The sequence below is a fragment of the Pogona vitticeps genome, chromosome 5 (assembly GCF_051106095.1).
Source record: "Pogona vitticeps strain Pit_001003342236 chromosome 5, PviZW2.1, whole genome shotgun sequence".
Taxonomy (NCBI): domain Eukaryota; kingdom Metazoa; phylum Chordata; class Lepidosauria; order Squamata; family Agamidae; genus Pogona; species Pogona vitticeps.
Genome location: NC_135787.1, coordinates 10,877,767 through 10,895,429, shown reverse-complemented (window position 1 = coordinate 10,895,429; position 17,663 = coordinate 10,877,767). Strand labels below are relative to the sequence as shown.

The following is a 17,663-nucleotide window of genomic DNA, read 5'->3' as shown; positions in this document are numbered from 1 at the left end:
AAAAGCAACTGGGAAAAAGAAATCCTGATGCCATTTTGTCCCCAAGTTAAGGAAGTTATGCTTGAATTCCTTGGGCACACGAGGCCACTGAAGGAATTGAGAGCATGCTAGGCCACTTTTTAGAGCACAGGTGGATGGCTGGCAACTGATTGGACATGTGACCTTGACCTCCATTGTTGCAGCTCCCTCGCCAATTGCGACTGACACAAGCCACACCAACAAAATCATGGCAGCCTCCAACGGCAGCGTGTCGGATTGCTTGGGGAAATGTTCTTTTCCTGTGGTGGAATCCTGTGAGGTGTCCTTATCTGTGATCTCGAATGACTCTGGGGGTACAAGAAAGTGCTCCAGGACTTACCTGCCCCCATAGAACCATTTGAGGGTCTTAGATTTTTAGTGCTATTCATTTTCATTTGTGAGGATGGCAGTGGCTTTGGTGCCCGTGGGGAGGAAGGCAGGGTGCTGCTGCTGAAGGGTTGCAGGGCAGACATTGCATTCTTCCAGCAGCCCAAGGAAGTCAGGAGTGGGCTCGGGTTGTTATTACTGCGTTTATTTAGTTACACAACGTATATGCCGCCTTTCTTCCATTATTGACATCTAGTGGTTAAGATATATTGGGTACCAATCCATCAATAAACCAGGGTGGACAACATGGAGCTTGTGGACTGCATGTAGCCTTCCTAGCATACTTGGCACACACCCCAGCATCCCTATGTCTCACTTTATAAATGTTTTGGCTCAAGAAGTTCTCTAGGGAGCATGGGGAGCAATTTTGCCACTTTAGGTGGGGCATCCACACCCCACCAAAAGTTACTGTTTTTAAAATTGGCCACTAAATGGTACAAGGGGTGTTTTTCAATAGAGAAAATGTCAACCCATATTTCTAAGCATATAATGGGAGAGGGGAGGAATTGTGGGAGCAGCTGTGGCTCAAGATCCAGGGATGGGCATGTGTGGTCCCTGGACCTCTAGCAGTTGCCCAGTAGAGATGGACACGAATTGCTTTGTGCCAGGTCATCATTTGCATTCCCTTCTCCCACTCACCCTGGCTGGCTTCCCTACTCACCAGCTGGTGTGTTGCAGCAGGAGCTCATGCTTCCCTTCTCTGCCTCCTCCAGCAGCCACCCACTCATGAGGGGGCAGGGCAGGGATTTCTGCAGCACTAGCTTGGAGTGGCCAACTACTGGAGCAAGGAAGCAAGAGTGCCTGCTGTGATCGGATGGTCACACGAAGAGCAGGGGAGAAGCAGCACGTGTTGGCTAGTGAGTCGTGAATCTGGCCGGGGTTGTGGGAGAAGGGAACATGTGCCACCTGTGGTGCCATGCCCATGATGCATAATGACCCAGCATGAAGTGATTCATGTCCATCTCTATTGCCTAGCCCTGTAGTAAACACTAGAAACACTTGGGAAGAGACGACAGCTTGTAATGGAATGGCAATGGAAAAAGCGAAAGCTGATAGCCGAACCCAGAACATGAAGTTCTTAAAGGACAAATCAGAGGATATCAAGTTCAGGATCAAGGCAGCCGAGGAGCAGCTTTCTGCAAGTGGGCTGGATGCTTCCCTGACTCATGAGTCTCTAGTGAAGCTTTTGGAGAAATTGGCTGAAATAAAGAAGCAGGCTGTACCTTTGAAGAAGAAAGTGGAATCTTACCTGGACCTTACACCTGTAATTTTCTTCCTTCCTCATCCCTTCTGTGTCATATCATTCTGCAACTTCTTGATGGGCTGAAGAAAGATCTACTGGGATGGAAAGGAAGAGAAGGGAAGACCACTGGGGTGGGGGAGTGTGGGAATATTCAAACAGGGAACGGAGTGGTAAGGCACTGAGTTTTAAGAAAGTGTCCCTTTTCCCCATTTGATTATTGTTCTCTGTGCCTTTTTCCCATCTGATTATTGTGGTTTCCTCTTTTTTTTTTTAGTGAAATGTTGTTATGATTTCAAATTGTATTAGATCTGATCTGTTATTACCCACCCAGAGTAGTCGGTACGACTAGATGGACGGGCTATAAATGTAACAAATAAATAAATAAAAATAAATAAATAGCTTTGTGGTAGAGCAGCTTATCTTTCACTTACGGACAGTCATTTAAGATGCCCAGGAAATATGTCTTCTCCTAAGATGCTGGAGAGCCAATATTGGGTTAAGTGGACAAAGGCAGATCCATGTTTTCCTGCCAAAGGAACTCTTAAGGTTGACACATAGGCAGTCACACAAGGATTCAGTAACTAAAAATGGTAGAGGAAACACCCTGCAATTTCCTTTTAAGTATCCCCTTTGCTGTAGCTTCACACATTGCCAGTACTTTCTCTATATGCCACTGCTTCTATAAATAGGATAGGGTTGCGCTCACATTTTAATGATGGCTGGTTTCCTCCAGCAGCACAGTTTACTTGGGTATAGTGTGCAGAATGTTTAAGGAATAAAGTTAGCCCATAATACAGTGGTCACCAAACTGGAAAAGCTAATCCATAACTGGCAGAGTGGGGAAAATGTACACTTGCTCTAGTTTGGGGTGGGGGAGAAGCAAAATGAGATTCCCATTACAAGTCATCGTGTAGGCTTCTTTGCTTGTATTCTATGGAGCAGTGGTCCCTAACCTTGGGCCTCCAGATGTTCTTGGAATTCCTGATGCCCTTTTTCTTTCCTCTTTTATTGTCTCTTTTATTTTGTGTAAGGCTTTTACTATTTAAATTGTCTATATATTTTTAATTGTACTATTTTATGATTGTTAGCTGCCTAGAGTGGTCCTGACCCGACCAGATAGGCGGGATATAAATAAAATAAAATAAAATAATATTAAACAAACAAACAAACAAACAAACAAACAAACAAACAAACAAACTCCCAGAAGCCTTCACCACCACCTTTGCTGGCCAGGATTTCTGGGAGTTGAAGTTCAAGAACATCTGGAGGCCCAAGGTTGGGGACCACTGCTATAGAGTATCTGAAACATCTGTTATATTCTGGAAGAATAGGTGGGCTTGTAGCAAGATTTGCTGCCAGGATGTTCTGTTTCCATATAACTTCAAAAGATCTTTGCCATCTCTTCCTTATTCTCTGATTTGTTTCTTGCTCAACAGGTCATTAAGGATCCTCCTCCACCACCAAAACCAGCCCCACCAGTTGAGGTATGTTACATATTATGAAACTGCTCAAAAATGGTTTCTTAGGCATTTTTGTGCTTATTGTAACTATGGACTCGGAGATGAGTGAGGCCACAGCCATTTGCCCCATCTACCATCTATAGTAAACTATAGGTTTTATTTATTTATTCCTGCTGCAAGAATGTGTTGGTAGACCACTTCTTACATTATAACGAAGAGATAATTCAGTTGAGGGCAGCCAATGTCAGCGATGTGTATTTCTGCCTGAAGATGGTGTCCTTCACTGCAGCTTTTCCCATCCTGGCATCTTCTGAGATGTTGTACTATAGTTCTCATCATCCCTAATGAGTTGGCATAGCTTTCTGAGGATAAAAGAAATTGCAGTAACTTATAGGGATGGCCTCTGGTTACAGAAGGCTACTCTGTTATATCATCATGATGTTTTGGTGATGGCATACTTATGGCTTTTCCTTAAACTGAATGCATCTCTGCGTAGTGGAGACTCCTATGTATTAGCTCAGCTCTTTTTTGCACTGTGATCACAGCTGTGCTGACCTCCAGAGCCCTGTTGCTCTTTGGCTTCTCACACAAACATCTGTAATCATATATTTTAGATATTTGAACAAGTAGCAATAAATCAGAAGTTGATAGTGGGGGTGGTGCAACATTCCTGGATACATGGCATACTCCATTAGACAGATTGGTTCTGCAGAAGTATGCAGGTGAAGTGGCTATGTTGCTCGCCTGGGAATTGGATTGTAATAGACACTTCAAAGTGCATTCCGCTGCAAATTGATTTTCTTTGCACATAACCAGAATGCTAGGTTTATGTATTCTCTGGGTGAAGGCGACAGTAAGTGGCGGGGAGAGATGACTTTCTAATTCAGAGAACATCTTATTCCCTCTTTTTTCCTGAGCTTTACATGTCGAAGCATCTTCTGATCATACCCAATATCTCACACATCTATATTTTTTCTTACATTCCATTTTTAAAGAAAGCTTACTTCCAAATTGCAAGAAATACACTACTTAGTCATGTACACTCTCAGAGTAGTTTAGGCGGCCCTAAAACTAGAAGGACTTCAGCAGGCTTCACTATCCCAGCAACTTCCAGATATGTTTGGCTCTGATTTCTGTCATCTTACAACCCTTATGGCCAGTGGTCAAGGATAATGACACGATCTATAGGATTATAGCTTTGCAACACTTGATTCAAATTGAAGGGTTGCAGGATGAACTTGCAGCCGCAACCATGACGGCTGGTTCAGAAATATGGGATGAATGGAGAAGAAGGTGTTCTCTCTTAGAGGAACAGAGGCAGAACTTGGGAACATTGCTTTCTGGGGCTCTTAACTCCCTTTGTCACGACAAGGCAGCAATCTCTGAAGGGGAGATCCATGGGGTACGGAACTGAAATTGAATGGGGTGAAGTGAATAGGAATGCAAAAATAAAAATAAAAATAAAAATAAAAATCTACCCATCTGATTAGTCCCAATTAGAGTAGGTGTATTGAATCAGTAGGATTTACATAGATGTTGATTTACCATTCAACACTCGTTTTAGTGGCTTTGCTGTAGTTGACACTAGCAAGTGGGCACAGTTCTAACAGACAAATACAACTATTACCTGGAAATGTATTCTTAAGCTCTGTTCTGTTCTTTGTGTGTGACAATTTTCAAACTATTTTTACCTTTTTTAAAATCATCATCACCATCTTAGAACTACCGAGCTGGGATCATTGAATCCAGCCCCTGATATTTGGGAATCAAATTCCCAACCTCTGGCTTCTTGGCCAGATACCCAAATAATAAAGAGTTCAGCAGATTCTGTTCACTGTTATATTTAAAGACCTGCACAGCTGACAGAAGGTTGCATTACATAAATGAAAGAGAATGCATTTTATTCCTCCAACCAACCATGTGTTTCGAAAATGGTGTGTGGTTTGAGGAGGTTCCTCAAAAGCCACTGAGATGCCACGTATATCATTAACGAGTGTTCCACTTCCTCTAGATTGCTCATCCCGTGTCAGTTCTTTTTTGTTCCATATCCCCTTTCCTAATAAAAAACTTGGTTTCGGGGGACTTGAACTTTAGATATCTGCCCTAAGAGCAATTTGGTTCCCTTTCAAAAACCCAAATGTAAGCCCAAATCTATGTTGGATTTTTGCCTAGGAAGAAGAGGATCCTTTACCTTCAAAGAAATGGCCAACGGTGGATGCATCCTATTACGGTGGGCGAGGAGTTGGAGGAATTAAAAGGATGGAGGTTGGTATCTCAGAGCGTTAAACACCACTGCAATAGGATCAAAAACATGGAAGAATGGCTCAGCTTTGCATTTAGAACATGCTGTATTGTTATTGTCACATAGCATGTTGTGAGTTGCACTGGGTAAATGGGTGTGGCTGGACCAGAGTCTTTGATGGAAATTTTGGTGTTTGGTGCTTTGCTGCTCCATAAGTTAAGCTTGGTTCACATGAGAGTAGCATAAGCAGAAAGAAGAGATTGGAATTCCTGGGTCTTGTTCACACTGAGCTCTGTTTCATTCTGCCCGGGAAATGTGGTTGAAGGCACTATATGTGCTTGAGGTAGGTGTGTTCATGCTCAGTTGTTTTTCACCTTTCCAGCAGCAAAGTTTTGTACCCTGTAAGTGCGGTGCCCTTGGTCAAAGTGATGATTGTCCTCAACTTGTCACAGTTCTAATTTGGGCTACTGTGAGTCCATCACAAGCACAGATGCAGGTTTTATGTCATCATTGGTTTTGGGAAATCTTCTTTATGGAAAGGGATCTAAAGCCAATCCCTGAAATTCCCTCCCTCTAAACTAGAACTGGGGAACTTCTGACCCACTAGATGTTTTGGCCTTCAACTCACCTAATTCTTTGCCTCTGATGGTAATGTAGTGGGCTTCTGTCTGACACATTAGCCAGAATCCTATTAGCTGTGTCCACCAGCATAACTTTGTTGGCTGTCAATCCCGGCAAGTTAAGAATGTAATGCGAGTTCCTTGAAAAATGTAGTGGATCTACAGAATAAACGTATACCATTTTGACCAGTTTAACTGCAGTGGCTCTAACCTCTCAAACCTTGAGGGTTCATAGTTTGCACTTCTCTGGACTACAGCTGATAATTCTGTGTTGCCCAGGAATTTTTTTTTTTTTTTTTGGGGTGGAATGATGCCAGTTAAAGTCGTATCAGTCTACTATAGCTATGCAGAGTAGTTGCATCCAAGGGTGGAAATTCCTTTGAGTGTCCTTCTGATTATTAGGTACTATGGATAATTAGTTGAAATAGGCTACTGCTTTTATGTCCTATTTGTTGGTTTTGTTGGGGATCCACTAATAGAAACAGGTTGCAACAATTAGAATTTGGGAAAAGTAGGTTTTTTGGACAATAGGGTGCTATCATTCAGTTTTTTAAAAAGCTTTTTTGAGTTCTGCCATGGACTGGTGAACCATTAGTACATTTCAGTTGGGCTCAAGGATAAATGAACTATTTTTTTTTTAATTTGTAGATCATGCTTGCTTTGATTTTTACAGACATTGATACTTGTACCATTTGATAAGACCGTATTCAACAGCATGGATGGCAGTACGAAATTTTGAAGCCTGAAAAGAGGTTTGGTTTAGAAAGAGGTCCCTCTGTACACCAGTCTGATGTATTTCCCATGATTTCAGCCTTCAAAGAATGTCTCTTTTTAATCTACTTAATAATTTTAGGCACCTCCCAAAAGATATGGGGAAAAAATGAGTTCATCTGCTTAATTTCATCAGAACTTTGGAGTGAGGAGAAAAAGAGAAGGGCCTCTTTCAGCAACTGGAAATGCAAAAGAGAACAAGGCTTTTCATAGCAATTTTTATTTTTATCCTTTTGGAGAAGATTGCATTGTTTGAAGACTGTTCTCATAGTGGTCCAGCCAAGTGTTCTTACAAGGATGACATTTGTACCAGATGCTTTCCCTCTTCTGCAATGTGGTTTAGTAGTCAAAAACATGACAACATCAGCCCTTTGCCATATACGGATTTCTGTAAATAGTCCCAAAATTTCCACTGCTTGTGGACATTGGAGTACTTGTTTTGTCCCAGCGTTGTATCCTTGTAACACCCCGTGTTCTTTTTTTGATGAACCATGATGCAGAAGCAGAAGAGAGATGTTGGCCCGAACCCTAGTGCTGTTCCTGTGAGGTCTGTGTAACTTGTCACAGACAATTGTGGCTAATTGGCAAGATGCTGGGGTTTGTCTTAGTCCCACACCTGATCATGTGTCTGATAGTGGAAGTGAGATGCATCCTGACATCTTGTCAGTGAGTTACAATTAGCCATTGGAAATGATGCAAACCTTATATAAACACCGATATGATCTTGATTGATTGATTGATTTGATTTGATTTATATACCACCCATCTGGCAGTCAAGGCCCCTCTGGGTGGTTCATTGTGATTGTTTGTAGGCTGGCCTCACTGGAATGCTTATGGTTATGCTTATTAAATACAATAAGTATACACTAAACTCTAGACCCATCCCTAATCATTGTGTTGATGATAAAATCGCTAATTTTAGTACATGGATCGTCATGGACTACAATTATTGGCCAGTTTTTTTCTAAAATCCTGGTGCTTGAAGGTTGAAGAGGATTATTCTTGATAACAATAGAAGGTATTCTATGTGTTTTTTAATTCCCTTGGTTATCACATGACACTGCCAACTTCTAGGTGTACAGATTCTAGAAGGATTATTGAGCATAGTATTTTGGCTTTTACCCATACGTAGTAGTTCAGCTGAGAGGACATTGTCAGTAAAGTAGAATACTGTATGGTAAGCCTGTTTTAATCCCCTGGTGTCCCAGTCAGAACAAAATGGTTTACTAAACTGAGAGTTTCAAGATGTAATTGTGCCTGCATGTACCTGGGAATATGTCTGATTGAACTCAGTGAGACCTTCTAGTAGACATGCATAGGCTTGCACTGTCTGTGGGAATTATCAGATAAATGATAATTGACTCAGATAAATGACTTCAGTTATAAAGTTAATTCTACATAACAAGTGGATTGAGAGTATCTTGCACTCTAAGGCTGCTTGGATAACGGTTTTGCTTTCTACAGGTTCGTTGGGGTGACAAAGGGTCCACTGAAGAAGGTGCCCGGCTAGAGAAAGCCAAAAATGCTGTGGTAACCATTCCTGAAGAGACTGAAGAGCCATTTCAACCTAGACCACCCAAACCGAAGCCTACTTTGCCGCCACCTCAGGAAAAGTGGTATACGCCAATTAAGGTACCGTGGCATCTTCCCTCATTGAACACAATGTTTGCATCAGAAAAGAGAGATAAGAAACTCTTCAGGAAAGGGGTGGCTTGCCTCCAGATGTGGTTGGAGTCCAGTTTCCAAAAGGTTTGACCTGCATGGCAAGTGTTCAGGAATAATAAGGGTTCAACAGCATATGGAGGACCACAGTTCCTGGCCCCTGATTTGGACAAAGGCTCAAAGATCTTTACAGTGGTGCCTCACTTAACGACGTTAATTCGTTCCAGCGAAATCGCTGTAGAATGAAAACGTCATAAAGCGAAAATAAAAAACCCATTGAAACACATTAAAACCTGGTTAATGCATTCCAATGGGCTAAAAACTCACTGTCCAGCGAAGATCCTCCATACAGTGGCCATTTTCAGTGCCTGTATAGTGAGGAATTCGTCCCTAAGCACAGCAGGGAGCCATTTTGAGCACCCGGGGGCCATTTTGAAAACCCAATGATCAGCTGTTTTGATTGTCGTAATGCGAAGAATCAGTTCCCGAAACAGGGAACCGATCATTGCGCAGCAAAATTCCCCCATTTAAAACATCGTTTTGCGATCGCGATTGCGATTGCAAAAACATCATCGTGAAGTGGATTCATCGTAAAGTGGGGTAATCGTTAAGCAGGGCACAACTCTATTCTTTATTTGATCTTCATCTCTCCTCTCTATGTCCTCCCCCTCTCTCTTCGTATATGGGTGTTTTAAAAGCCTTTCAACTTAAAAAAAAGGTAAAACACCAGAACTCAGAATTTCCCACTTGTTTAACACATTGTGAAGAACCATTTACTTAATCACACCTCGCTGGCTCAATGTGTTCCCATTAAGCAGAATTTATGCCTAATAGCATCCCATTTAAGGATCTCTCATTGTCCTACAGTGTCGTTTGGCTGACAGTAATCCCCAAGACATACAGTAGCCAAGGACGGTTAATGGGTTTAAAGAACTGCTTCTGTGTGTATGCCAGCTCATCAAAAGTCTTCCTGGCCTTCTCTTTACAGGGTCGACTGGATGCACTATGGGCTCTGCTGAGGCGGCAGTATGACAGAGTGTCTTTAATGCGACCGCAGCAAGGAGATGAGGTTTGTGCAATTGTTAATGTCTGAGGCTGCATTGCCATGATCAGAAGTCTCTGACTGGCAAACATGAACAGCAGAACTTCATGGGCTTCATTTTAAGATATTAAAGGTAACGGGTAGAGTCTTCTAGCAATGGAAGGATGGGTGGGCATTTTCCAGAAATGAGATTTTTTTTCTTGGACTACAACTCCCAGGGCTGTGTTAACTGTGATACTGTTGGAACTGCAATCCCCCCCCCCAAAATGTGTGACTTTTCTCATCTCTGGCATCTTCCTCACCACTATGTAGATATCATGTATGAAGTGGGTGCTGTGCTTAGGTACCAAATTGCCATACATATACTTTATTTTTTAAGAGGAAATGTGGCAGTTGCGATGACCCACCTCACGGAAGACAGGCATATCACATTCATGTTTTGAGCATAGTGAAGAGGAGCAGAGTCAAGAGAAGAACTCATTTCTCCACTGAATGCCACTGTACACGGCTCTCTTACCTGATTCTGGAAGCTAAGCAGGGTTGGACCTGATTAGTACTCAAGTTGGAGACAGAATACCTGGGATCTCCAGGTATGGCTCTGAAAGAATCTTGTCTGAAACCCTTGTAAGTAGCTGCCAATCAGAATTGACAGTATTGGCCAAGTGGACCAATGGTCTGGAACATTGGTAGGCAGCTTCATCTGTTCCTACAGATTCTCCCATGTTGGTTGACATCACATGCTGCTTTTTGAAACACTTTTATCTTCTTCCTCATTTATTTGATGTCTAACTTGCCATTCACCCAAAAGTGGGATTCCAGTGACTTGCAAATATTTTTAAAAATAAATACAAATTAAAATACAGAGATCTAGACAGTTAAAACACAATTAAACAAACTAAACACACATTAAGAGCTTAACAAGTCTAAGAAGCAGTCCCCTGAGTTTTTGGTGTCTGCCATTTTGAACAGCTACCAGTGGGACTTCCATAAAAGCAGAGACCAGGCCTTCTTATGCTCTTACGTTGTAGGCAGAGAGTAATTAGTGGGGTCCTAAAAGTAAACATTCAGTTCTGCACTTGGAGCCCGTGTTCCTGAATCTGAGATTTCAAAGAAGGCTATGGAAAACCCATTAAATGGAAGACTATTGTAGGTACGATATTACACATACATGCAGGGAATATTAATCAGGAGGGTTGGAGTTAATTATCTGAAATTTTTATTACTTGGACTTCACATAGCAACACTTTTGAAGGACACCTGGTGGATATTATTGCACCTTGCTGTTTTTATAATGTTTAATTTTCTCTGAAACCTGTAGTAGTAGTATAACGTTTTGGTAAAAACTGAAGGCACTAGGGTGGGGGTGGGGTGGGGAGCTGAAAATACTGTAAGAAAGTAGAAATATCCCCAGCATTTCATTGGTGGGCTGAGGTTAAACTTGATTGTGTCATTTGGCTCATAGGGAGGGTGACAGGAGCATTCAATTCAAATTCAGAAGGAACTAAGCATGCAAATACAGAGTGCACTCAGATTTCTGGGAGAGTACTGTACATTTTTCCTCATTAAAGATTTGGTGTTTAGTAGAACTGTTCTTTAATTTGAAACTACTAAAGAATTGTTGATTTTTTTCAATGTTTGGATTTAAAATAAGAATATCCTGCAGAAAACTGCTTGAAATTAAAAAAAAAACACCCAAAATTTAAAAGCTCTCCTATTCTAGCTTTTTTTGGTCTGACGGTGTGTTTAATGAGATCTAAGCTCCAGTGCCAACCTAGCAGTTTGAAAGCATGCAAATATGAGTAGATAAATAGGTACCACCTCAATGGAAAGGATATGGCATTCCGTGTCTAGTCGCACTGGCAACGTGACCACTGAAACTGTCTTCGGACAAACGCTGGCTCTACGGCTTGGAAATGGGGATGAGCACCAGCCCCTGGAGTTGGATACGACTGGACAAATTGTCAAGGGGAATCTTTACCTAAGCGCCAGTGTTTAGTTTCCTCCCTGCTAGAGGTGCCAAAGTGAAAGGACTTTCTTTAGACCATATCTGATAAACTTCTAAACCAGCACAGTGTTGGTTGTCTTGAAGTGAATTCCAATGTATAGCGGCCCTATGGTGTCTGATGTCTGCGACATATACAGGGAGCGGCTTTACCACTGCTACACCTCGGTCAGTTTCCGTTGCCAAGTGGAGATAGGAACGGAGCTTTCCTCAATCCCAGATCTGCATTAAGCAAGCATCAGCTTGTGTTTAGTTTGGCTTGAAAAATTGGAGGTGGGAGAGATGTAGGGAATATATAATTGAATGTACAAGTCGGTTGTTTGGCTTCGGGGCGAAGTGTTGAAGTCACTTACTGTGTTTTGGGTGCATCTTATGGTATTGTAGATGAACAATTCCTATCTGTTCAGGGTGGAGGGAAAGCATGTTTTATTCATCAGTTCCATGATTCAGGGAAAGCTGCAGAACCTCCTGTGTGTATGATTGAACAAAAACCCCACCTAGACACCCCTGTCATGTTCAAAAGCAATTGAAACAGAGGGTGGTGTGTTGTTGTTGTTGTTTTTGGCATGTTGTTTGTATTTGTGGAAAGATCCACATTTGTATTCAAGATCTTGATCCCGTGAAACTGAGTTAGGGAGAATGAGAGAAAGACCCCTTTTCTCCTAATTTCCTTACTGCCACTCTTCTCTGAGAAATGCCAACTCCTGATAGCAAAGCTGGCCCTGTTTGAGGGCCACCTGCCGTTGTTCAGAGAAGCTTTGATTGTGGATGGAACCCCTCGGAGTCATCAATTTTTCAGCCAGCATTCGGCGAGGTGAGGGAGGTGTGTACAGGTGCAAGCTAGCAGGTTGTCATAGACATCTGTTCCGAACAGAGGCCTAGCTCCACACCAGCCTGCAGCGAACCTTCTGGATTGTCAGCAGATGTAGTTAAGGCTGGAAGAACTATGTTTTTTTGGTCTCGCATTCGCTGCCCGAGGGGGGGGGGCTGAAACACGAAAGGTAGAGTGGGGGGACGGACACAGCTGCACTCCCAAACATGCCTCAGGCACAAATAGAAGAGATCTAATGCAGTTTGACTCTGTGGTGGTGGGGAGGCGAGCAGAGAGAACCACTTCAGAGACAACTTAACGGGGCAACATCTGCCACCAAGTTTCCCCGGGAGTGACGGGGGACAGGAGGCGCGGATCGAAGTCCCCACATCAACAGCCCGCATTACACCGTGAACTCTTTTGAAGGCCTTCCATCAAACGTGCCGGAGTTCTCAGCAGGAGGAGTTTGTGTTTTTGTGGTGTTGTTTTTTCTTTTCTTTCAAAGCAGCATTTTGTGGTGGGTGTTGATAGGGTTGGGCTTTGTTACGGGAGGGGGCACATTAACAAGGTAATTTATAAATGATGCATCACCGCACACTCTTGCTGTTTGTTTAAAGTTGAGAGAGAAAGAGGGAAGAAGAAAGAGCAGCAATACTTTTGGGGTTGTTTTGCTAGAAAAAGCTAGTCAATCCTCCGAAGTGCTTCTTGAATTTAATGGAGGTTATGTTAACCTTCAGACCCCATCAGTACACTGAGGCAGATGCTAGAGTGCTCAAACGCAAGGACACCTTGTTGTGCTGCTGCTGAAGTGAGGCATAGGATGTGCTTTCTTCTCTCATTTAACATTTCTTTCAGGGTTTGTACAGCCCTCATAGACAGAAACTTGGCGCAGACTTTATGGCACTCCCTTATCTAAGCTGATTTGTACATTTCAATCTACGAGGCTGAGATTGGCACACGGACTCACAAAAAGATACCAGATTTTTCCAGGGCCTTGTTTGTTTTCTATTTCTCTGTCCGTCTGTTTCCTTTTTTTTTCGTCATTGGGCTTTGCCTGTGTTTGAAACTTATAAACCCTTATGATCTGAACGAATAGATGATTTTTAAAATAATGTCAAAAAAAAAAAAAAACCCACACCACCTTTAGCTGTGCTTTGAACTCAAAATGGATGTACTCTATACGCTTGCATAGTGTCACATAGGGGACTTGTTGTATCCTCACAGAAGGAGTGTTAGAATTAGAGTTACATAAGAGCTGGCTCTCGGAGGCATCCACATAGGTACGCACCCCGATAGTTTTAACTCAGGTAACCTACTCAGAAGAAAACAACATGGCAACAGCCATGCTGGTAAGCATGAGATTTTTGAACTACAAATCCCATAACCCTCCAATTCAAGTTACCCCTGACAGACCCACATCTTATGCCTTATATATATATATGGTGGGTGTTTTTTTTTAAACTGCTTGAATGCTGGCTGGGTGTTTTATTGTTGTGTTTATAATTGTGTTGTTACTTGTTGCAGTTTTTATGTTAGGTCTTAATCACTTTTTTCCATTCTTAATCTATATTTTGTTGTTTTTAGCTGCCTTGGCTATCATTTTAGGTATCAGAAAAATATGTTTTGTGGATGAATGAATGTTTTTCCATATCCTTTTGCAAAGTATTCTGGGTTGTTGAGTTCAGATGGAATAGAGCACAGTGGAGGATAAGGTGTTAGTGTTAAAGAACAAACTCCTTATTGTATTTTTTTTTTTTAAAACATGAACATAAAAAGAAGATTTGACAAATTATAACCCTGTCATTGGTACCTCCAGATAATAACTTGTTAGTATAAGTCCCAGATTCAATCATGCCTGTTGATTACTGTGTTCACAGATTATTATTTTGTTTTGTTTTTACTATTGAACTCAACCGCACACATAATATCCAAAGGCTGTCCAAGCATTTATGTGATTGTGAATCACAGATGGAGTGAGACAATTCAACTTTTCAAAAATCATCCATTCCCTTATTTTACCTCTCCCCACACTCCAACTAGTTCTCTCATTCCACCTTCTGGATTTTGAAAAACAGGAGAGCCACACAAGGAGTGGTTGCCTCAATGCAAAGTTTGCAAATAGCTTTTTATCATCGCTTCTCTGATGGGACATCACAAGGTGGTGTATAAAAATTCCTTTTGTTCTGGATGCTGAAGCATTCTGGAGATGACCAAGAAAAGAAAAGTGTGCTGCTTATCATCCCATAGTGCTTCAAGCACTCTCTGGGTGGTTTACAAGTTAATTATGCAGGCTACATATTTCCCTCCCCCCAGCAAGCTGGGTACTTACTAACCTCGGAAGGATAGAAGGCTGAGTCAGCCTTGAGCCGGCTACCTGGGATTGAACCCCAGGTTGTGAGCAGAGTTTTGGCTGCAGTACTGCAGTTTAACCACTGCGCCGCGAGGCTCTTCTGACAGAGAGAGCTTCTGGGGAAATACTGTATGGAGAAGTGTTAATTTAGGATTCATCTATCCATCCATCCATCCATCCATCCATCCATCCATCCATCCATCCATCCATCCATCCATCCATCCATCCATCCATCCATCCATCCATCCATCCATCCATCCATCCATTCATTGGTTGATTTCATTTTATTTCATTTCTATACTATCCCATCAGTTCCATGCACTATTCCGGGCAGATTACAGAAGTTAAAACAAACAACAATAATGTATTAAATGAGCAATTAACAAATGTACACAATGATTGCAGGGTAAGTGCCAGCTGTACGATGATGCAGATGGGCAATGATCTACAGAATGACCTGGAATAATAAATTATGGGAACCTCTGCTTCTATTTCTGTGTAAGTGGCTGATTTAGAATAAGAATTGGTTTAGGATTCAGCCTTGCAGCCACTTCCTATGAGGTTTTATCCTGGCACTGTTGGGCAGCTTGTCTTTTGGTTCTGTTTTGGGGACCATCCACAGCTGTAAGCAGTCTTTGTCATTGGCATCATGCTCCCATCCTCTTCCACCTATCTCTACATGCTGAATCGTACAGCCAGTTGGCCTCCAGCAGGGTGGACTCAATACATTTTGCTGGCAGAGACAGGGCAGCAGATGGGCATATATAGAGAGAGCTATTAACTTAGTATATAGTAATATCAATACTATGGGTCTAAGCTGCATCATATTGTTAGGATATCCTTAAGCATCTTAAGCTAGCCAAGTGATTTTGACACATGAAGCAGAACAATCTCACAAACACTTCTCATCCCTGGCACTTGAACATCTAATACAAGTTAAGCAACTTGCAAATTAAACTATTTACTGCCTTTTCATAACACTTAAACTCTGATACCTGAGATGGCTGCCACAATCTGCCCAGAGGTAGAAGTAGCCTTGAATTCAAGTTTGGCCATGGATGCCCTCTGGTGAGTTCATAAGCAGTCCCCCATGGGAGAATCTTCTATCATTTATCCTTTTTGTTCCCTGTCCTTAATTTGTGACATGCCAGGTAGTTAGTATCCATTAGGGTTATCCCATGTTATCTTTTTTACAATGGTGAAGAGTTCATTAGGCTAAGATGGAGTGGTTGAAAACCCAGTAACTTGATAGCTGACAGGGAGTTCAGAATAATTGATGTGACTACCGGTGAAGCTTTTCTTTATTTACTATTTATTTACATGCGTCCCACCTTTTCCCCTTGAGGGACCCAAAGCAGCTTTTACTCCATGTGTCCAGCCAGTGGAGAGAGAGAAAAAAGGCTGAATGCATTTGCTAATCCCAATTAAAGCAGACTCATTTAATCAATGGGGCTTAAATAGGTGATGTTGTAACAAATTCCTATTGATTCAATACGTCTGTTCTAGCTGGCACTAGAGATTTAAAATTTCTGAAAGTTTTGAAGCCACATTATTTTTCCTATTTAAAAACAGATATTTTGGAAAATATGAGCAATGTTTGTCTTCCTGTGAACCCTAGATTTATTTTGCTGCTTTAGCAATATCAAATGCTTCATTCATAACTTCCATAGAATTTAATCCTGTACTGTTTGTTGTATTTATGAAATTTTAAAAACACAGACTCCTTAGAATTCCATAAGCAAGTCTGTGCATATGTCTTATATTAAAGAAAGAAGTGTAATGTGCTGTGCCCAATCTTATCTAAGGAAATGTATTCCACTTTTCATCATCTGAAAAATAAGGGGCGGGGCACATTGGAACAAAAACCCACACAATTTGTAATAATTGGCAGATTAGACGAAAATGCTTGCATTTAATTGGTATGAGGCTCCCAGGGAGTGAAATGCATGCTATATCTATATAAATAGGCTCCATCATAAAATGCAAGCTCGCTGATTTCAACACAGTGATTATGACCTGTTGGGGGGGAACTGATGTGGTTTATGTTAATACTGTGTATGTCATTAGTCCAGTTTACAGAAGGGCTTTGCTACCCTTCCAGAAACAGCAAGTAGAAAACTGACAGTTTAATTCCGTTGCTCCTCTCCAGAGGAGACGTGACAGCTTTAACTGTCTTGTGCACCCAGATTTATGAACTAGTCCTACGCTCTTAACCAGATTAGTTCCTTTTCCATTAACTGTGGAAAATAGGGCATCTGTCCGAGCGGCTGGTTGTAAATTCGATAATGTCTGCTGTGTTAATCTCTAAGCTTTTCAGATGGAGAAGGCAACAGATAACAGGATTATAGTTTCACGAACGAGGGTTTTCACAGCCTGAGATGAGGGTCCCGGGCTAAGAAGTAGGGGCTGAGGAGGAGAGGGACGGATGTGCTTATAGAGAATGGAAAACGGCTTCTGCCATTAATCTTAATTGATTGCCAAGAGGTTTTAATCTGGGTTATTAATTAGGAAAGTCCTTTAATGCACTGTCCGTATAGGAACATCAGATGCTCTTTTGTGAATTATGATGTGTTTATGTAGATACAGAATTTATTGACTGACAATATAATAAGAGCTCATGTTGCCTATGAAGATTTTTGTTGATTACAGACAGACAGACCCTTGCAAGTGTATAGCTGCTCACATGCAAATAGCGAACAGCAAATTTGGTGGATGTTGACATTCACAGGCGAATGCTGACAAGCCCAGATGAATTTCATGAATGTCTGAAAATAAATATGTCTCTTTACTTTTGGGACACATTCCAAGCAAATGTTGGCAATTTCTGTGATTGCAATTGTTAAAATTCACTGGTGTAGTTCTTGAGTTGTCAGAGCGCAGAACACAAAATGCACATATATAGAGGATAGAATTGTATAAAGAATAAATAATTTTTGGGGTTCTTCCAGGTTTCAGGTACTCATACGCAGAGCTGTTCAGTCATAGCTAAACGGAGATAGTAGCAAAAATGTTTCAATGTGATTATAATTGCAAACAAAAAAAAATCAATTTTAAT

General features: G+C 41.6%; 1 protein-coding gene across 1 annotated transcript in view; it reads left to right on the top strand.

Moving 5' to 3' along the window:
* ANTXR2 (ANTXR cell adhesion molecule 2) overlaps positions 1-17,663 on the top strand; it is a 147,821-nt gene that overhangs the window by 77,325 nt on the left and 52,833 nt on the right. The window contains exons 13-16 of the mRNA XM_073002039.2: positions 3,085-3,132; positions 5,281-5,373; positions 8,206-8,373; positions 9,392-9,472. Of these exons, the coding sequence (XP_072858140.2) occupies positions 3,085-3,132; positions 5,281-5,373; positions 8,206-8,373; positions 9,392-9,472 (390 nt within the window). The remainder of the gene's footprint in view (positions 1-3,084; positions 3,133-5,280; positions 5,374-8,205; positions 8,374-9,391; positions 9,473-17,663) is intronic.